The sequence below is a fragment of the Bolinopsis microptera genome, chromosome 13 (genome assembly GCF_026151205.1).
Source record: "Bolinopsis microptera isolate Bmic1 chromosome 13, MBARI_Bmic_1.0, whole genome shotgun sequence".
NCBI classification, from domain to species: Eukaryota; Metazoa; Ctenophora; class Tentaculata; order Lobata; family Bolinopsidae; genus Bolinopsis; species Bolinopsis microptera.
The window spans coordinates 5,500,234-5,522,524 of NC_087084.1; the positions used below are offsets into that span (position 1 = coordinate 5,500,234).

The following is a 22,291-nucleotide window of genomic DNA, read 5'->3' on the forward strand; positions in this document are numbered from 1 at the left end:
TAAATACATTATTTTTTGCCGAGAATTTGCGGCGATTTTTCGAATATTTGCCGCGAATATGTTCAATGTTGATCATTGTTAATGATCAGGCCCGGCGCGCGCTATACTTCGTAGCACTTGTCATTTCGAGAATTGTAGCGCGATGCGTTACTGTGCCGCGCCGCGCACTCAATGAGGCTTCTCACAGCTAGATCGGCGAAATGCGCTACTGTGCCGCGCCGAGCTGCAATGAATTGACATCGTCAATTAATTCGAGAAGAAAGCGGCGAGCGCTACTTCGAAGAAATTTAGACATCCGTCAACGAATATGCCGTGATTAAGAAATTCCCTGCACCGCGAATTAGCCGCAATTTAGCCTAGTTTGGCTTGTCGCGGCGCCGCGATTTTTTGCCAAAATAATCGCGGAATCCTTTTGTCCCTGGGATGGCCTGAGGTACGTGCTTATCTCCTTTTCGTTAACCCTAACTCTAAGCCACTCTGTGCCAAGGCACTATTATATATATACTAGTTATAGTATACTAGCTGTAGAGAGGGTTAGTCCTACGAGCCAGGTAGTGTGTATCACCAGCTAGTTTTATTGTTTAGTTACAATACTTATGATTCTGAAATGCCACCTAAGCATGTAGCGTTATATCGTATCAATATTTGATATTGTAAACTTTCGGTTTTTCATATTGATCCAATTACCGCAAAATTTGGAATAGTTATGAAATAATAATAAGACCATATTACAGTTCATGTCAAACACAAGGAAATACTTCAGCGAGATATATGTAGAGAAGTGTGTTCTACACCTACCGGTGATTTCACTCGTAGGTGGGAAACCACTACAAAATATATTTGTAAGCCGCCTTTATGAGCGGCTACCCCCAACGGCCAACATTTACGACTCTGTTCAGATGATCATCGGGCATCCAGATTGCATATTCTAATCATGATATTCTGTATCGTATCTGGCGCACCCAAGGATCCAAAACAAGCTTGTTCTAAAAATGTAATATTTTCGACCAAAATTATACAAATACAATACAATGCATCGTCCTAGCTTATTGGTATTTTGTTATATTTTTGGTTCCTTGAATGAGATCATTCTGAAAATTGATGAAAACCTTCCAATATAATACATATCAACAATGCAATGCCAAGGTACAACCGTTGTCCATAGCATACGTTGTTAACTGGTAAAATATTTCATATTTGTTTCAAATTTGATTCACGATGTCAATCCTTCGCAGCTCGGTGAGGCACAGTGGTGCATTTCGCCGATCTACCGAAGGTTGCGAGAAGCATTATTTGATGCGCGCGCGACCCAGTAGTGCATCGCGCTACAAGTTTCAAATATAAAGAAAAATAAAAAACCGCTGTAAAATAAAAAACCGCCGGGGCCGTCCGCGACGATCGCGAGTCGAAATTGGCGCGCGTCTTAATAGGTTATTGACGGATGTTACTCGTCTAAATTTCTTCGAGCGAAGTAGCGCGCGCCGCTTTTTTCCCGAAATGGCCCGAGACAAGTGCTACGAGGTCAAAGGTAGCGCGCAGCAGGCTAGTCCGGCCATAAACAATTTACTGGGCCGCGCTCAGCCTGTCATTCCGCCAAATCTATATGTTAATGAACATAATAGCCTGGGGTCCTCAGGTAATAAACAATGGACAAGGTGGGTCATAAATCTACACTACGTTGTATAGTCATAGACTTGATACATGTTTCGCCTTCGGTGGCGCGCGCTTCGCGCGCGAAAAGTGGCATGCAACGTATGTCAATCGTAGACCTAGTATAGGCCGGGCAGCGCACGAGTCATGTGGGGCTGTATATCGTAGCCATTTTTATAATGAAACGACAATGGGGATTGGGGGTCACGACGTGATACAAGTCAAGGGTCAGTCGAGTGATAAATCAGCATCCAGAGGTGATCGCGTCTTCCAGAGCCCTTGCGGTGGCGCGAAAGCACATGACACGTGACGCAATTCAGCAAATCAGAGAACAGGAATCTGCAAAGTTGTGCACTTTTATTCGGCCCGAAATAAAACATTTTGGAATAAATCAAAATCTACAGTGTACATGGTCCCCAATTTTGCTCCTGGGGAGCAAGGGGCTGTTTTATTTTAAGAGACGAACATTGAACATTTTGCTAAAACCGGATACCGCGATAGCTCTTTTACTTTTGGAGATATCCCCTAGCCGGTACGGTTTTCTGGGGACGAGTATCATCCGTCAAGATCGATTATACAGATAAATATAATTTACTGCAAAATACGATTTTCAATTTATTTATCTTAAGAATCAAAAGGGATAGACAAATAAAACAAATTCCTTTAAAATTCTAAATTGAAGAGAATTGTATTATTCAAAGATATTTGCTGTTCGGAAACAAACCATTGGGACCAAACAACGAATAACATTATTTACAAAGAATTGTTAACGAATCAGCCTAATATCCACCCAAATTTTGCAAACTGAAATGTCCAACCTCAAACACAAGTTAACATTTTAGTGGACTGGATCGTGGATATCAGGCTGAACATAATTCCAATAAAAACTCGCTTATAAAAATATACAATGTTGAATGCAAGTTTGTCTAAAATAACAATAATTATCTACTTTCACCAATATTTATACTCGAAAAACATTGAGCTGCTTCATCAGTCAATCAATCGACCTCTCGTACGATAAACTAACTTATTTGAAGATTAAGTTAAATCAACGATAGCTTCAAACTAAAAAGGGTCGAAATATGCAGCATCAAGATTTTTCGATTCTGCTTAGAATTTGAAACTAAATATGATCATAAATTCATCATAATTATACTCATATATATATAACTCTAACATCTACTGTATAACCTCGATTATTTTAAAATTTGAACCGTACTTGAACTCGTAATTAAGCATCCCTAATAATGTTAATCTTAGTGTGTTATCAAAAGAAATTATTACTGTATATAAAACCGTCACTAACTAATTAACTGATCAATCAATTAATCAATTAATTTAAGCTCACGGTTTACCCGCATCTCATCAGGACCTCAAATTTTAATTGATAACTTTAATGTAACGAATCTCATCAATAATTACTATAATTACAATTATTTCCATAAATACTCTCTTTAAAACATGTCTAACAAACAATCTGTATTCATGAATAAAATTTTTAAATTTAAAGTGAACCACCTTTATCTATGTTGTAAAGCTGTAAAGAGGTGAGCTGCGGAAATAGCGCTTCAAATCGAATTTATAAATGACAACTTATTTGACAAAGAAATGTAAACAATGCCGTGTGACTAACCCCTGGGGTATCTGGGAAAATTATTAATTAAAATTAATTTAAGCATGAATTTTTCACTTGAGGAATGAGATTTGATAGAGAATGTTGGCGAGTTGCCAATTTCTTCGGGAGGTGTCGGGAATTAATTGGGATCGTTAAGAACTGATAATCATGACATGCTATTCGTTGATTGTGTAGATTTTACCGGAGACCTGGTTTCCTTCCAAGACACCAGTACTATCAGTATTCAATAATACTATTTCAATGGAACTGGTACAAGCAGTCACAAGTTAACTTACAGTAATCTGACAGTGAACACGGTGGAATGTGACCAGCCAAATCCTTTGTGTTCTGGAGGATTGCTGGTTGTCAAACACCAAGGTGACTGATTGTCCCCAACCCTAACTCTAAGCCACTCTGTGCCAAGGCACTATTATATATATACTAGTTATAGTATACTAGCTGTAGAGAGGGTTAGTCCTACGAGCCAGGTAGTGTGTATCACCAGCTAGTTTTATTGTTTAGTTACAATACTTATGATTCTGAAATGCCACCTAAGCATGTAGCGTTATATCGTATCAATATTTGATATTGTAAACTTTCGGTTTTTCATATTGATCCAATTACCGCAAAATTTGGAATAGTTATGAAATAATAATAAGACCATATTACAGTTCATGTCAAACACAAGGAAATACTTCAGCGAGATATATGTAGAGAAGTGTGTTCTACACCTACCGGTGATTTCACTCGTAGGTGGGAAACCACTACAAAATATATTTGTAAGCCGCCTTTATGAGCGGCTACCCCCAACGGCCAACATTTACGACTCTGTTCAGATGATCATCGGGCATCCAGATTGCATATTCTAATCATGATATTCTGTATCGTATCTGGCGCACCCAAGGATCCAAAACAAGCTTGTTCTAAAAATGTAATATTTTCGACCAAAATTATACAAATACAATACAATGCATCGTCCTAGCTTATTGGTATTTTGTTATATTTTTGGTTCCTTGAATGAGATCATTCTGAAAATTGATGAAAACCTTCCAATATAATACATATCAACAATGCAATGCCAAGGTACAACCGTTGTCCATAGCATACGTTGTTAACTGGTAAAATATTTCATATTTGTTTCAAATTTGATTCACGATGTCAATCCTTCGCAGCTCGGTGAGGCACAGTGGTGCATTTCGCCGATCTACCGAAGGTTGCGAGAAGCGTTATTTGATGCGCGCGCGACCCAGTAGTGCATCGCGCTACAAGTTTCAAATATAAAGAAAAATAAAAAACCGCTGTAAAATAAAAAACCGCCGGGGCCGTCCGCGACGATCGCGAGTCGAAATTGGCGCGCGTCTTAATAGGTTATTGACGGATGTTACTCGTCTAAATTTCTTCGAGCGAAGTAGCGCGCGCCGCTTTTTTCCCGAAATGGCCCGAGACAAGTGCTACGAGGTCAAAGGTAGCGCGCAGCAGGCTAGTCCGGCCATAAACAATTTACTGGGCCGCGCTCAGCCTGTCATTCCGCCAAATCTATATGTTAATGAACATAATAGCCTGGGGTCCTCAGGTAATAAACAATGGACAAGGTGGGTCATAAATCTACACTACGTTGTATAGTCGTAGACTTGATACATGTTTCGCCTTCGGCGGCGCGCGCTTCGCGCGCGAAAAGTGGCATGCAATGCAACGTATGTCAATCGTAGACCTAGTATAGGCCGGGCAGCGCACGAGTCATGTGGGGCTGTATATCGTAGCCATTTTTATAATGAAACGACAATGGGGATTGGGGGTCACGACGTGATACAAGTCAAGGGTCAGTCGAGTGATAAATCAGCATCCAGAGGTGATCGCGTCTTCCAGAGCCCTTGCGGTGGCGCGAAAGCACATGACACGTGACGCAATTCAGCAAATCAGAGAACAGGAATCTGCAAAGTTGTGCACTTTTATTCGGCCCGAAATAAAACATTTTGGAATAAATCAAAATCTACAGTGTACATGGTCCCCAATTTTGCTCCTGGGGAGCAAGGGGCTGTTTTATTTTAAGAGACGAACATTGAACATTTTGCTAAAACCGGATACCGCGATAGCTCTTTTACTTTTGGAGATATCCCCTAGCCGGTACGGTTTTCTGGGGACGAGTATCATCCGTCAAGATCGATTATACAGATAAATATAATTTACTGCAAAATACGATTTTCAATTTATTTATCTTAAGAATCAAAAGGGATAGACAAATAAAACAAATTCCTTTAAAATTCTAAATTGAAGAGAATTGTATTATTCAAAGATATTTGCTGTTCGGAAACAAACCATTGGGACCAAACAACGAATAACATTATTTACAAAGAATTGTTAACGAATCAGCCTAATATCCACCCAAATTTTGCAAACTGAAATGTCCAACCTCAAACACAAGTTAACATTTTAGTGGACTGGATCGTGGATATCAGGCTGAACATAATTCCAATAAAAACTCGCTTATAAAAATATACAATGTTGAATGCAAGTTTGTCTAAAATAACAATAATTATCTACTTTCACCAATATTTATACTCGAAAAACATTGAGCTGCTTCATCAGTCAATCAATCGACCTCTCGTACGATAAACTAACTTATTTGAAGATTAAGTTAAATCAACGATAGCTTCAAACTAAAAAGGGTCGAAATATGCAGCATCAAGATTTTTCGATTCTGCTTAGAATTTGAAACTAAATATGATCATAAATTCATCATAATTATACTCATATATATATAACTCTAACATCTACTGTATAACCTCGATTATTTTAAAATTTGAACCGTACTTGAACTCGTAATTAAGCATCCCTAATAATGTTAATCTTAGTGTGTTATCAAAAGAAATTATTACTGTATATAAAACCGTCACTAACTAATTAACTGATCAATCAATTAATCAATTAATTTAAGCTCACGGTTTACCCGCATCTCATCAGGACCTCAAATTTTAATTGATAACTTTAATGTAACGAATCTCATCAATAATTACTATAATTACAATTATTTCCATAAATACTCTCTTTAAAACATGTCTAACAAACAATCTGTATTCATGAATAAAATTTTTAAATTTAAAGTGAACCACCTTTATCTATGTTGTAAAGCTGTAAAGAGGTGAGCTGCGGAAATAGCGCTTCAAATCGAATTTATAAATGACAACTTATTTGACAAAGAAATGTAAACAATGCCGTGTGACTAACCCCTGGGGTATCTGGGAAAATTATTAATTAAAATTAATTTAAGCATGAATTTTTCACTTGAGGAATGAGATTTGATAGAGAATGTTGGCGAGTTGCCAATTTCTTCGGGAGGTGTCGGGAATTAATTGGGATCGTTAAGAACTGATAATCATGACATGCTATTCGTTGATTGTGTAGATTTTACCGGAGACCTGGTTTCCTTCCAAGACACCAGTACTATCAGTATTCAATAATACTATTTCAATGGAACTGGTACAAGCAGTCACAAGTTAACTTACAGTAATCTGACAGTGAACACGGTGGAATGTGACCAGCCAAATCCTTTGTGTTCTGGAGGATTGCTGGTTGTCAAACACCAAGGTGACTGATTGTCAAACACCAAGGTGACTGATTATCAAACACCAAGGTGACTGATTATCAAACACCAAGGTGACTGATTGTCAAACACCAAGGTGACTGATTATCAAACACCAAGGTGACTGATTATCAAACACCAGGTGACTGATTGTCAAACACCAAGGTGACTGGTTGTCAATCACCAAGGTGACTGATTGTCAAACACCAAGGTGACTGATTATCAAACACCAAGGTGACTGATTATCAAACATCAATGTGACTGGTTTCCAATCATCGAAGTAATCATGTAAGTACCTAGAACATCAGCAACGATCAACATTCATGCGCATAAAAATGTGCTATAAATCTCATTCCAATAGAGCAGTGAACCGGGCAAGTGTCCGAACATATTGGCTCGAATTACCGAACCTATACGATCGTCCAGTTCCGGCTCTCCCCTCTGCTTGATAGTGATATTTCTCAGCTCAACAAAAAATGTGCTTATATCGAACTATTTAACAAGCTTATAATTAATAATCAGTCACAGATTATGTTTTAAAAGCTCTTAAAATTCAAAATAATGAAAAGACTACTGGTGAAAATACCAATTGTTAAAGTTGAGCATGCGACGTCTTTAAAACACAAGGAAACAGTGTCATTACCTTTGAGCAAAGCGGACAGCATATCTTTCATCAATAGTTTTTGGCAAGAATTTAATCGCATATATAATTGTACGTACACAGGTCTTCATCAGAATTAGTATCATGCTCAACAACCGATTCTAAAATCGATAAAAGATTAGATCCTTACGAGTCAATAAACTGCGCACAATCATGCATAATTAATACATAATTATGAGCGCGCTTGACTGCTGTAAGATATGATTGGAAGATGATATCACATTCATAACATGTAAGAGCGAGGCGGGAGACGTGTTATATTCATGCAGCATGCCAGTCAACTTGGTCATCGTCTGAAACAAGGAGAGGGATTAGTCGAACACAAGGAAATGTTTTGATAAGGTCTGGTGACACAAACACACAGGGTAATAGTTCACTCTGTGATTAGTGCGGTGAAGTGTTGGACAGGGGTTAGCAAACACAAGGATACATTTTGTAAGGGAAGTTTCTACACACTGGTGTAAGGAAGATTTGCAACAATTTGGTTTGAAAATCTAGCAGTTAATCTTTATGGAATTTGTGAAACTAAAAGCGGAACACTTTAACTAAAGAATTTCTGATCTTTTGAGGTGTCACATGATTGTTACGTCATGATCATTAGTGATGATGATTACAGGATTACTATTTACTATGTACAATTAATCAGAGTATTTACGTATCTGGTAAGCTTTGTACGCAGCTAACAAATTATAACTTCTTGAACACATCAATGTACTTAAAGTAGGTCCATTTCAATATAAAAACTACGCAAAAGTCGGATAAAATGTACGAAACGCGGGCCGTAATATGCCCGTCTTAACATTTACAAACAAAAAGTGGTCCGCAAAAATTAAGGTAAAAATATCGTAACTCAACACATATCTATACGGCGTGCATAGCAAAGGGTTAAAAATTCCGCACAATATAATTCTTTTAATGACATCCAATACAAAAGCCCGCAAGTAAATTACAACATTTCAAACATTTACTTAAACTGTCAAAGGTAGGTCACCTATATATGTGACACGTTTAAGTCATATTTAAAGAATACTAAACAGAATTTTGGATAAAAATTTGGATTTTAAAGAAGGTACGGCTGAACATGCACATTTTTGTAACCAATGGGGAACATGAGCGTGTTTTCAATAACTCAACTATATTTACAAGCGTTAAAAATCTGATCCTTGAAATCAATATTCGATAATATCTATGATATTCATAATAACGTTTGTAATTGTTCACATTCTCGCAGCACGTTCTAGCGGATTGGTTGCTAGGGAAGCGCGTCATGGTTGCTATGGTGGCGCTACGAGACGAGGCGTGACGTAACGCAAGGTGTTGGTGACGTCATATTGTAGCTGTTACCTGGTCAGATGAGATTCCTTTTAACGGGGCGGTTATTAGCTGTTCATGCGTACATCATGCAATATTATAGTTTACAGACCGTTTAGTGTTGAAAGGGCACAGGGCCAAAAGCAACATTTTTTAGGTTAAAATATTTTCTACATCCATGAACGATTCCAAATGCAATGCCGCTCCTTTTCATTCAGCAGTAAAAGCACGTTTCATTCTCAGACAAAACTTGAATTGTGAGCGGTTCGACCATTATATATTTTCCAACTGTAAACTTTGATCCCAACTTATCTTTCAGAGTCACCTCCTATACGATGATTAATTGGGATCTTAATAGATATTTTCTTTCAACAACACTAGTATAAACGCTGAGTAATTTAATAAAAAATGTACTATAATAATGTCAGCCCATGAACATGTATTTTGTGATTCTACCCATGCAATAAACTTGGCTACAAGCGGAAGGTGGCGACAAACCGTTTTTATGTTACAGCACGAAAAATTCCTTGGGACTCTGCCAATTACCATATAAGGTAAAACCAGGATTTTTATCTCGCAGATAAAGAATCTGATTGTTCCATATAAGATAGTTAGCAGTGAACAAAGTCACGTGACGTCACAGCAACATAAAACAACTAAGCACAACCCCTCACTTGTAGTCTAGATCATCCCTAGCTCTTTCTCATGCGCTTCAACGAATTTCTCAATCGCAGATGCCCGAATAATATCAGTTTGGAGAAAAACGACAAATCATAAATCGAATATCAAGCCTGATAAAATCGGACGAGTAAGGTAGCCCCAAATACCAGCCAAACGAAAAATAATTCTCATTTCATTCTCAAGTAGCAATATGGATGGGAACCCTGCACCTTCACTTACCAGCCACGGGAAATAACTCACAATTTTAGCATCCTTTTTTTGCGAGCAAAAATTATTTAAGGAGGAAGATCATGAAGTTTCGTTTGATGTAAGCAAAAAATCGGGCAATTTCCTCCATAGGTCGTACTAATATTACACCTTGGGGTCGTTGCCAGATTTTCTACTTGACGGATTTTTCTTGAAAAACAAAAGTGAGTCTTTTGTCGACACTCGCCAAACTTCAAATATCTGATTTGGCTTGGTTTTCACATTGGTATCATGCAGAAGTCTGCATATGCATGTGCCAAAATTCACACAATTTTACAAATAGTTTCCCGGGGCTGAACAGTGAAATGCGACTGATGTATGCTGCTTCAAGCTTAAATATACAGAAAATATGGATGAGATAATATGCTGGTACATTCAAATATACATGTTTTTGTAGAAATCTCTCATCGCTCGAATAGATTTACGGCACACTTAGAGAAAATGTGGGGTTTGTGAAGGAGTAAATTTAATTCAAACAGCGACAAGCTCGGCAGATCTCCATGAGGATAAAGTGACGTCATCAGATTGACGATATAATGATATAAAGTACACTAATCAGGCATGTTCCAGTAATTGTTTACTGATTATGACGAGGGATATATGGTTACCATAGCAGCAGGGACACAATGCACGAGATGTGGTTTTTTTCAGAGGGAGGGGGAGGTGTCGGAACTAGGACATCAATCAGCCGATAATCAACATGCATGTTATTGGGGTCTCAATAATACCATAGCCTAACACATGAACAAGCCAAAGGTTGCTGGGTGTTTTCGGGCCGCTGCTGCCGGGGAGACGACAACGACGACCACGCACACGCATACTATTATGTGGCAAACCAAGTACTCTCGTGCCAGCTCACCTAAACCGGTGACGTCATCAAATTTCAGTGACGTCACCTCAACAGAAAGTGACGTCATCGAGTGAGTGTTTATACTCGGGTGTGGGCCGATATCTACAATTTGAGTTGAGTTACACTCTCTCACGGGTTTTCGGATATATGTAACGAATGGGGCGCCCGACTTTTTACCTCCTGAAATTAATCTCACGGTATTCTCCCCGCATCAGAAGTTAAAACAAAGAACCCAACCCGAAGGACACAAACGCACCAAACCCTTAACCGGAACCTCATCCCCAAAATATAAACCCAATTTTAACCACTTAAGGGTAAAACACGGTGAGAATTTCGAGGGGTAAAAAGTGCGTCCCCCAACCAATGTAACTATGTAATGAAGCCTCAAGAAGTTACCAATACATTCATTTCAAAATTACGATTTCTGAGATATAAATAAAATTAACAGTTTCAACATGGAGGAAAAAAACAAGTATTTGGTTATATTGCTCGGGTGGCGGAGGTTGCCATGGTAACGCAAGACAGTAACCATGGTAACCACATGCAGACAGTGCTGCTCACCTGATTAGTAGGGGTAATATCTGTAACTCGCTGCTACTCCAAGCGCTCTGCTAACCTGAAATTAGAGGACACGTGATGATCAGGGTGATTTGATGACGTCATCGGGTGATTATTGACGATACAAACAGCAGTACATCAATAGCGTGCTTTATATTATATCACAGTGCTCCAAACAGCACAGCACTAACACGAATCAGAAAGTTGGGAAATGAGAATACCCCACAACTTGGGCGGTCAGTCAGTCAGCTAGTGATGGGCTAGTGTCTGTCACGTGTCAGTCAACTGTAAGTCATAGCAGTGGGGTTGTTTTAGTAACTTACTGGGTTGACGATGCTCTGGTGCTGTGCAAGTTCTAAGTGTTGCCGCATCACGGCGGCTGCCTGCTGCTGGGGTATCAGGGTGGTCCAGATGTAGTCTTGATCGTTCTGCATACCGGGCATTCCTGCCGCAGCCTGCTGTTCTTGTCCAGCCTGAGCCGCGGCCTGCCATGGGTCACCCATTAGTCCCGGCTGTGCGCGTTGGTCTTGTGCTGGTTGTAATGCCGTCTGGAGATGGGGGTGTAATGCGGAGACAGTTGCTATGGCAACAACGCACCAGTTGTCACGGTAACGTGTCAGTTATTATGCCATTATGTGCCACCCAATATGTGCCACCTATTATGTGCCACCCATTATGGGCCGTACTGAGAGATGATGCGGGAGGCCATGTCGGCTGGCTGGTGGCCATTTTAAAACTTGAACACTCCGTGTTGAGAATGTTAGTCAGATCATTAGGGTCGTGTATGAAGTGCTACACAAGTACAAATCTCAGTGCTGAACAACTAGCTGCAACATAGATGCAAAAGCAAACCGAATTAAAAACCAGCTGTAATCAGGCGTCTATAATTAGCACGGGCCATACTGCCGTTTTCTCAGAAAAGGCAGTATGTCCAAATTTTCAAAATATGACAATATTGGTATCAAAATTTTCAGTAGAAAATTCTCTACAACATGAGCTACATATTAATGTATAGAAACATTGTTGCATGCAAATCCTAAGGAAGTAAGTCCCAGTTGAGAAACATTATGTTCGGTTTTGGCCAATTATTTTCTGAGAGAAGGACGTAAGTCCGGACTTACTGCCTTTTCTGAGAAAATCTTGAAAATTTTCTGAGATAAGGAAGTAATTCCGTGGACTTACTGCCTTTTCTGAGATAAATTATCTGTGATAGGAAGAAGTAGCTGGACTTACTTCCTATAAAAGCATGTTAAAAACGGAATTTTAGAAAGCGATTTCCCAAAAAGAACATAACTTTACTGCCGATTGGTATTTTCGATTGAAATTTTCAGAATCGATGTATAATTACATTTCAACCTTACGTAAGTGATCAAAATTTTCATTTAGGCCTCAAAAAAAATTAGTGGCCGATTTTCAAAAACGCCGGATGTATTTTAGTCGCAAAACATAAACATTGGAGCAGTTATTGAGCTGTTATAATCGCAGAGAATGTTTAGTTTAGGTATATCTTTTAGATCAAGTTCATTTTCATCAAAATATCGATAAGATATCATTTAATGCACTGAAATCGTTCAAAATTGGCGAGTTTGCCTAAATAAGGGCATACTATTATTCAAAAACATTTATTATATGATATGGAGCAATTTAGATTTACCTAATTGTTTATATTTTACAATATAATCCAAAATACATAGATCCCAACCTCAAAAATTTAGTAAAAAGCTTGGACTTACTTCCTTCTCAGAAAAATATTGAACAGAGATTTTTCTCAGAAAAGGAAGTAAGTCCACGTTTTTTCAGAAAAGGCAATAAGTCCATCCAGTATGAAAAATAATTTCGATTATTTGGCATAAAAATGGTTATATCTAAGCTTATGGACGGCTCAAAGCTTTAATTTTTTTGACAAATTAAAATTTGACTAATTATTGATAACTCAACGTGTTTACTTTCGATCTTACGCAAAAAGTAAGCGGAGAAAAAACCATAAACGCAAAAGTCGAAATATCTCAAAATGGCAAATATGGACTTACTGCCTTTTCTGAGAAAACGGCAGCATGATAGCACACATTTCACAAATGCCATTACCCGTAAATCATTGCATTCTGACATAAATATGATACCACGATAATCTGCGTTAAATTACAATCGCAGGTAAAACTGAATGTATTTCACACAGGTAACTTACCGGTATACTGGTTATGGGAAGGGTCTGGTATCCTAGCAACTGATCCTCGAAGGAGAAGGCTGTCTGTTGCTGTGCGGCGAGCTGTTGCGTTGCAGCCGCGGTGGCGTATGGTGACGAGAAGCGGGGGTTGAAGGCGGCGGCTGCTGCTGCTTGCTAGGGGAAAGAGGGGGTTAGGGACATTGTTTGAACTAAGAACTTGACACTTCTGTGGTCTAAAGAAATCTATCAAGTGTCAAAGTGTAAAAAGAGTGTGGGAAATTCAAGTTTTTAAGTTAAACAATAGAACGGGCCTGTCATATTTACACGACTTAGCAAGATGTTAAAAAGAACGTGACACTAAATTTTAAACTCCTGATACATCGAGACAAATACGTAACATGTTGTAACGTAGCTTAACAATGGAATAAGTCAAAGAACGCAATAGAACTAGTTTAAACCTGTATAACACTCCTAACTAAGAACATTTGGCACTCAACATTGGAAGAACCAACTGAACGAGTACAAGAAGGGAATTAAGATGTCGAGCTTAGCACGGAACTTCACCATAGCGACTGTTCACTATAAAAACATCAGAAATAATAAGTTTTTAATAAGTTTCAGAAATAATAAGTTTAAACTCACTCCTCCAGCCACATTAGCGAGATCGTTAACAGACTGGGCGCCCGGAACCGACTGTACTGCGTTAGTGTTAGCGGCAGCGAGTGCGGCTGCGAAGTAAGGGTCTTGTAGCTGGGTGGCGTCTGCAATGGCTAGGGATCTGTGGTGGCTTTATATGAGGATAAACTTGAAGTTCACACCAGGGTGCTGTTTACTGTCCTTAGTTGTGATAATTTGTAAAATCATCACTACCAAGCACAGTAACCAACACGAATGGGTTTTCAAATCAGTTTTCTAGTCAAACGGGAAAAAAGCGATAGAAATAAGAACTTATACAGAACGAAACGGTGTATTGTTCTACTTTGCAAAGTGGTAGTGGAGAAAAAACAAACCTAGCGAAAGGATGATTCCTGGCGGCAGCAAGTTCTAAGAAGCTGTTTCTAGCTGCAGCAAGTCGCTGGTAAGTGGAGGCTTGGGCTGGGGTCAGGAACGCAGCACGGGCTCTCAATGCTGCTGGGTAGGTCACTGTAAATACAGGTTGTTAGATAAAGATACCGGAAAAGATACCGAATGATCATTACATTGAGTTAGATAAGGGAGATATCAAAAGATTTAAAAGATCCCGAAAAATGGTCACTTACAGCTGGGTGAAACAAGGAATGGTGCTCTGTTGACTGATTTAGTAGCTCTAGGTGTAGCCCAATTAACCTGGAAATTAGAGTGGTGTTAAGTTCTATAATCCCCCTGAGAGTTGACGGTGGCGCTATCTTAGCTACAATACATCGTGGTTCAATAAGGAAAGTTTTCAAAAACTGTGCGCTTATGCGCACTGCGTAGTAGTTTCTGTGTTGGCATGTCACCGCGCGCTACAGAGAAATTACAACTTGTTGGTCGAGGCTGTTAGAGATATCGTATGACAACAATTAAAAGAATAATTAACACAATATTTAGAGTTCGTTGGTACATATTTCAGTTACACCCGTCTAGAAAAGCATGGTACGTGGATTGAATAAGCCATATGAATTTTCTCCAAGTCCTACTAAGGATATTTCGATTTAAGCTCAAGTGAAACCCTTCATTAATATCAAATATTTGTGAGCTAAAAGATATGTTTAAATTTTTCCATTTATCCCTAGATACACCGCAACCAACACTTGGTGATTTCGAGACTTTCGCATGGACATTTTTTCACTTGACCGAGCAGGTCTGACTCGTACCGCCAGGATAAATGAAACCAGAGAAATACAGTTTTTATAAGGTGTTAATCCACAAAAGCAACGTACGAGAGACTTGTAAAGTTGGACAATTATTGGTTTAGTCTTGCTCACTGCTGTCAGATACGCCCGGGGTTTAGACTAGGCAAGCTGATGGTTAAACTATCGCTTGTCAGATTTATATAATTACTCCGAAAATCATAGATCTGTCATCTGTATTCTGTATAATACTACTGGTGTGGTTACTGGTTAACCAATCAGCTTCCAGCATTGGCCCATCAGAATTTATAATCAAAGCAAATATGGTTCACCTCCCCATCAGAGTCCACATACGGCTTAATATAACATTTATAAGGGTTGCAAATGTGCCTGAACTCGTTCAAGCCAGCATAGTCATTCAATAATCTAAGAATCAAGCCAAGCTGCGTGATCACAAATATAAATATATATAAACCGTACATGAAGCATTTCAACCGTTAAACAGAGTATTTCAAGAGATGTTTCAGATTTAATTAATTTCAGTTTGTGCCCGGAAATAAATAATATATGTAAGACCGGGGTTTGGACGATCTCCAATAGACTGCGTTCTAAGACTAAGATCTAATCTTAGAAATTACTGAACACCTCATCCTGGCTTACTAAACTAAGGTATTGCAATGACCTCTGCTCTTTCAGTCGCCTCTACTGAAGAAATAAAGTCATCAAATTAGGATGGGACTCAGCGTTACCTCGCCGAGCAGAAATACCCACTTTCTAAGCAGAAACCTAGCTTGAACAGTGATCTTCAACCCAGGATATAAAATATTTAAAGCCTGTTTGCGACTGAGCTCTTAACATTGGTCTAATGTCTTATTAATATAAATTACCAGATTTTAGCACAACGTGGTTCACTGAAAAGCACTTAGTCTGAACATGAATTGCAGTAAACTTACTTTAAACTCAGGAATCTTTATTAATACACACAACCTCTATCAAGACGCGGGAATTAATAGGACCTACAAAATTCTGATATGATAAAAACCACGTTGTACATTCTCATGCAACAACAAAGCATATTATGTAATAAAGTTGTGTACAAAATTCATGACTAAGTTTTCATGAAATATTTGGGGCCTTCTTCATCATCAGGCGGCGGAATGAGTGTTAGTCAATCACTGTGATCATTAAAATAAATTGTTAACTTGTTAAATTCCAACACATGATTTACGAGCATAGCACTGTTAAACTTACTCCGCTACATATAAAAATAGAGCGCATTTCTGAGGAAATAATACGTAAAATAACTCTCGTATTTTGATTGGTTGTAACTGTTCCCGGGTTCAGTCATAACACAAATTAAATTAGAAGAGATCACGGAAATGCCGCCCTTGAATTTACAGCGTTAATAAAAGCGCCGTTCCCATGGGTTACCCTGGTAACGGTCCGCACCGTTATTGCGCATATTACATATAACCCACTAACTGCTCACATCAGGGCTGTTCTACATCAGTTCAATCATATTTCATATCGCTCATCCTTACACTCACACTAACCTCTATATATTATATGTGTGGTCAATCAATGTAATGAAGTCACGTGACATTTTATGGAAGTTACGTGTCAATCTGAAGATGAGCGAAGTTTGAGGTCTCACAATATAGTCCACCTCAGCGAGGGGTACAGCTATTTACTAACCACTCCGTTGTCATGGTGTGCATGATCTTATGGGTAAAGTCGTCATTTATAACATGTTTACTGGTAACCTAGTTTGTGTTATGTAAGTAATAATATGTGTTGTGCAAGTATGTTAGCATGAGAAAAGGTTTAAGTAGGCGGGATATTTGATGCTGAACTACATTTTAACGTTAAAAGGAGGATGAGCTGTGAATATAAGTGTAGTGCAATAAGGTGCAGCAAGGTGCAGCAAAGTGCAGTAAGGTGCAGTAAGATGCAGTAAGGTGCAGTAAGGTGCAGTAAGGTGCAGTTAAAGTACTGGAAATTAAACCTCCACGTCTTCAAATGATTAATGTTTGGTTATATGCTCCGTGGAGGATGGTCGCACAGGAGTGATGCCCGTGCCTAAGCTGGGGGAGACATGTGACACCTATGGTCCCTTAAAAGATCGTCACCTGTACTCTCAATCTACCTCAACTACAGTAAATTTACTCATCATTGCTATGATGTCTATGCTAAGTATTGCTAGTTGGAACGTTCATGGGTTTTATTTGAAAAACGAAGATGATTTTACCAACTTATAGTGAACTTAGCAAGAGATAGAGTAGGATGGAGGAGTTTATTTACTTTGAGACATATTGAACGAATGAGTCTTCGTAAGCGTAAATAGGCCAGCACTTTGCTGAGCCTCTTTAGGTGCTCTTTTGTTAATAGATGTTATTATATATATATATATATGCTCCGTGACCCAGTGCACTAATTCCTATACTAATACTAGCAGCACTTAAATAAACACCACGTGACACCGGAAGAGTTATCAGTTTGTGTCTACTACAGCGGGGGCAAAGCGCACTCAATGTTGCTCCTAGGCCTAATGGGAATGGAACCGATTTGCTAAATCACCTAATTTTCCAGTATAGGTTGCAAGTTGCAACGTAACATTGTCTGAAAGGGTAAGTACTGCGAACAGCAATGATTGCTGGCATCAATCCATGATTGGAGTAGAATCTGTCGAGTACTTGATTTTCCGCGTATTAATCCTTTTCGCAGGTGACACACTCATACAAACACGAAATACCAATGTGTCTATTAAACAACATAATGCTATAATGTGTATTCAAAACTACAAAATATTGTGGCTAGAAAAATTCGTCAAGCATGCATACGGTTTTAACATTATAACATAATATTCATTCGGACCAGTTCACGGTCAGCGTGCATGCTGTGGTGGCGTGTATCAAAGAAACTAGGAATTTTTCTACAGAGTTTAAAACTTTTACATGGTTAGAGACATTCTGAGTTTTAATTCACGAGGATAATTTATTCGCTTTGATAATCGCGAGGAATTGCTGTAAGTTTGGGGCAGATTCTTCTTTAATACGAATACGTGACTTTAAGTACGTGTTATTTGTAAAATATATGGTTAATCTGCACACACTCAACACAAGTAATATTATCCCTCAGTAAAAGTTCACACTACCTGTAGAACTAGCTTAGTTTTTGTTTTTACACACAACATCTGCTACCCGAAATGATCACATAGTTTAAACCGGAACAACCAATGAAAACGCCCCAAACGCCCACGTGGCACGTTTTCCCCCAATCAGTGCGGGCAACGACCATGCTGGCACGTGGCGGGACTGTAGTGTTGAAAGACAAAGACTATTGTGTTCCAGGGGCCCTGGTACAGCCGCTCAAGTCATGTTTCAGCGCTTCCGATTGGTGGGTTTGTGTCACGTGATGCTAATGAGAGGCGGTGATTGGCTCCGAGAGATAACAATGTGTGGGACATTGTAACCTGGACAAAGGGTGCTGTGTTAAGAGACATGTAAGCTACGGGGCTGTTGTCAAGGCAACCATTACACTCATCAGGGACGACAGATAATATTTTAATGACCCCATAAATATCCATTTGCTGCTGATTTAAACGGGAATTGAATACAAAAACAAGAACTTAAGTGGTGGATGCACTAATTCGTGTTAATTGTGGGGTTAAAACAATGTTCTGGACAATTAGTAGTTCGGGTCACACCCAAGTGCCATCCAGGGCGCGCATTACAGTCTGATAAAAGCATGGGCATACGAGCCAATAAGCAGTCATCACATGAGCATAATGATATCACGTGATCATAATGATATCACGTGATCGTTTAGCGGGTCTTGATAAACACTGACAAACAAGGGGCTTGTCAGGGGGTGGTGAACTGTAACCCAGCAACCTGACTGGTTTCTGTTTCCACGTGGGAGGCTTATGATTGGTTAGGTTTGAACCACGTGACACAATTACTTGGCTCTGATTGGTTGACACAGATATATATTAGTGAGTGGTCCTCGATAAAAAAGGATCGGTCTCTATATTAGAAAATGCAGCATATCACTCGAAGTGAAGAAATCTAGAGTCTACATCACCAAGACTTAGCTTGCAACTTATAGACAGAATGAGGTTAAGTTTGTATTATCAATTCTTAGGAAGTTTTGTCCTTTTTTGATCGAGCGTGAAAAATAATTGTGCCATCAGCCGTAGCTGATTTACTAACACTCTTGTTTCAACACCTTTTATTAACACCTTTTATTAACACCTTTTATTAACACCTTTTATTAACACCTTTTATTAACACCTTTGTTTAAGAACACCTTCAAACAATATCATACGGTGGAAATATTTGGAACCAAGTTTAAAATTTTGTAAAAACTGTGCAAGGCTCTTTTAAGATTTCGTTAAATACTAGATATTATTCCTAATGCATGGAAATTCTTTAGACTTAAACAGTTTTAAGTCGAATATATCTTATCAAAACAGTTGTTAATGAACTTTAAAAACAGCATCATGACAAGAATTGTCAAGTATTATTCTCTCGGTCACCACATGAAAAATAAACTCGAGATTATCAGATTGTCACGACCAAAATATCGGTTAATTTTTAACAGGAGCATTTTTAAGGCTTCCCACTTCCTAGACATATATTTATAAACGAGTGCTGATCAGGTACAAGATACTACTTCCGTTTAACAGTTGCGTTATAAACCAGCGAGCATTGCTCTTCAGTAAATTACCAGACAAGCTTTCGCTTCAAGATTTGATGACTTTGCCTTTTAAAACGCCTTATAGGTTATGACTTATGAGGTTATGAGGTTTTGAAGATTACTATTTAACTTTCGAGTAATATCTCACAAAGCTTTTAAATCAAAAGAGAGAGAGAGAGCCAGCGATAACCTCATAACCAAATTTGGTGATGAACGAATTTTAATATGCCCCGCAGAATCGCGCCTGAAATCACTTAAAATCAAACTCAAAGTGCGGTAAATTAAATTTTAATAATTCAAACCTCAATTTTTCTGCCGTCAATGATAGCACCACCAAGTTTCTGTTTGGCGTTGCTGGCGTCCTCCGCCGACATCATTGTCACGAAACCGAACCCTTTGCTCCCTCTCTCATTAAAGATTATCTCCGCCTCTAATATCGGTCCAAACGGCTGAAAGAGGTGAAATATGTTAATATTTACTGAAGCGATTTTAAAGTAAAATGAGTAATGAACAGTAAATGACTCCGTCCAGCTTACAGATAACCCGCATTTTTAACCTGTAGATTAGGGGCAATAAAGTATCGAGTTATGCCAAAAAAAACATTTACGGCGTTAGAGTGACTGAGTGATTAGAAACTGTATTAAGTTTGTAAAGAAGGGGGGGGGGGCTAATAGTGCCCAAAAATAAGTTTATGTCCCCCCTCCCTCTAAGTAAGGTGCTTAAATGTAGTTGCCAGGTGGGTGAGAACATCTGCAGTCCTACTGAGAACATATTACACACTTCACGTATAATTTATTAAGTTATTTGATGCATTAATTCTTTCAGACATACGATTCGAAATTTTAAAACAAATTACGAAAATGTTTGAGAGAATTTGGGGGATATTCACTATTTAACTGTGTTTCAAACTGTACTAAAATTACCCCATCTTTAGTCATAGATAATTACTGTTCCGAATGTCTGATAGTCACGTGTGTTGCAAGGAAAAGAAGCTCAGTTCAGGATAAGTACACACGTGATAATCACACACGTGATAATCACGAATATTGAACAGCAATCACCAGAAAATACCACTGATTATCAGAAATATTCCTATCCGGAAACCACAACCAGTTAGTTGTGGATTGTGATAAAATCTTCAAGTTATGTACGATTAATGTTCTGAACAGCTGTAAGTTCTATATTGTTAAAAGTCCGGTATTTTATGCTGGATAACTAACGTACTTACATAAATTAACATAAATAACATAAAGTAACATAAAATAACATAAAGTAACATAAAATAACATAAAGTAACATAAAATAACATAAAGTAAGAGAGCAATGTTGAAAGTTCCGAATATCTGGTTATCACTTTTTACTGCGACAAAGGAGAGTAAATAGTCTACATAATGTTATCATTTGATATAATGTAGCAGTGTTGAAAGTATTTACATGTTTAGAGCTACATATTGAACACTTCACATTGACTACACGTAAAACTTCACACTGACTACACGTAAAACTTCACACTGACTACACGTAAAACTTCACACTGACTACACGTAAAACTTCACACTGACTACACGTAAAACTGTAATACTAATATAACTTGTGATATATTATATATAACCGTATTGTAACCGATATATAACTTGCGAACTTGAACTATACACTACACACACGGACACACACACACAGTACACACACACACACACACACACACACACACACACACACACACACACACACACACACACATTTAATACTCTAATCCCCAACTAATGTTCACAACAACACGCTACACTGTCAACTGTAAACCGATCTCCGGTGTAAACTATCAGATGTATGCTATTCCGTGTGATTAATCTGAGAGCACAATTTCAGGGCCTGTACGCAAAGTATTGTAAACAAATTCAGTTTACTGTTGCGCAATCTCCAGTATTGAGCCTAAGGGAATATGTAGCGGAGGGAGTTGCAGGTAATTTGCCCGTATTCACACTCAAACCTGAGTTTAGTCATTTTCCGATACGAGATTGGGGACGGGTTCTATAAACAAACAAACAAACAACAAACATATGTAGCGGAGAGGTAGGATTACTATTTTAAAGTAGAAAACATGCCAGGTCCTTAAAGTTAGACTGGGGTCTACTAACCCTCTACGTGTAACAGCGTGTGTGTGTGTGTGTGGGGGAACAGCTGGCTACACAGTGTTTACTGATTAACATCTCTTTCAGATTAGTCACCAGCCCCATCAAAATTCAAATAAAGAGCTCATATAGAGGGTTCATATAGAGGGTTCATATAGAGGTCCAAATTAAGGTATCAAATAAAGAGCTCAAATAGAGGGCTCAAATTATAGAGGGCTCAGATAAAGAGCTCAAATAGAGGGCTCAAATTATAGAGGGTTCAAATAGAGAGCTCAAATAGAGAGCTCAAATAGAGGTCTCAATATTCGGAGTCAAACTCTAGATAACCAGGTGATCT

General features: G+C 38.6%; 1 protein-coding gene across 13 annotated transcripts in view; it reads right to left on the reverse strand.

Moving 5' to 3' along the window:
- Positions 1–5,519: 5,519 nt before the first annotated feature.
- The window catches only part of LOC134825030 (RNA binding protein fox-1 homolog 1-like), an 89,332-nt gene continuing 72,560 nt past the window's right edge, over positions 5,520–22,291 (reverse strand). For 3 of the 13 annotated variants that reach the window (XM_063837102.1, XM_063837106.1, XM_063837097.1), the window contains 8 exons: positions 20,128–20,274; positions 14,576–14,642; positions 14,327–14,459; positions 13,959–14,103; positions 13,338–13,490; positions 11,476–11,700; positions 11,156–11,210; positions 5,520–7,799 (listed from right to left, as the gene is read on the reverse strand). In XM_063837102.1, coding sequence (XP_063693172.1) covers positions 11,160–11,210; positions 11,476–11,700; positions 13,338–13,490; positions 13,959–14,103; positions 14,327–14,459; positions 14,576–14,642; positions 20,128–20,274 — 921 coding nt within the window. In that variant the 3' untranslated portion in view covers positions 5,520–7,799; positions 11,156–11,159. Of the gene's footprint in view, positions 8,851–10,603; positions 10,697–11,155; positions 11,211–11,475; positions 11,701–13,337; positions 13,491–13,958; positions 14,104–14,326; positions 14,460–14,575; positions 14,643–20,127; positions 20,275–22,291 lie in introns of all 13 variants that reach the window. The other 10 variants (XM_063837101.1, XM_063837105.1, XM_063837096.1 and 7 more) reach the window with 6 other exon arrangements.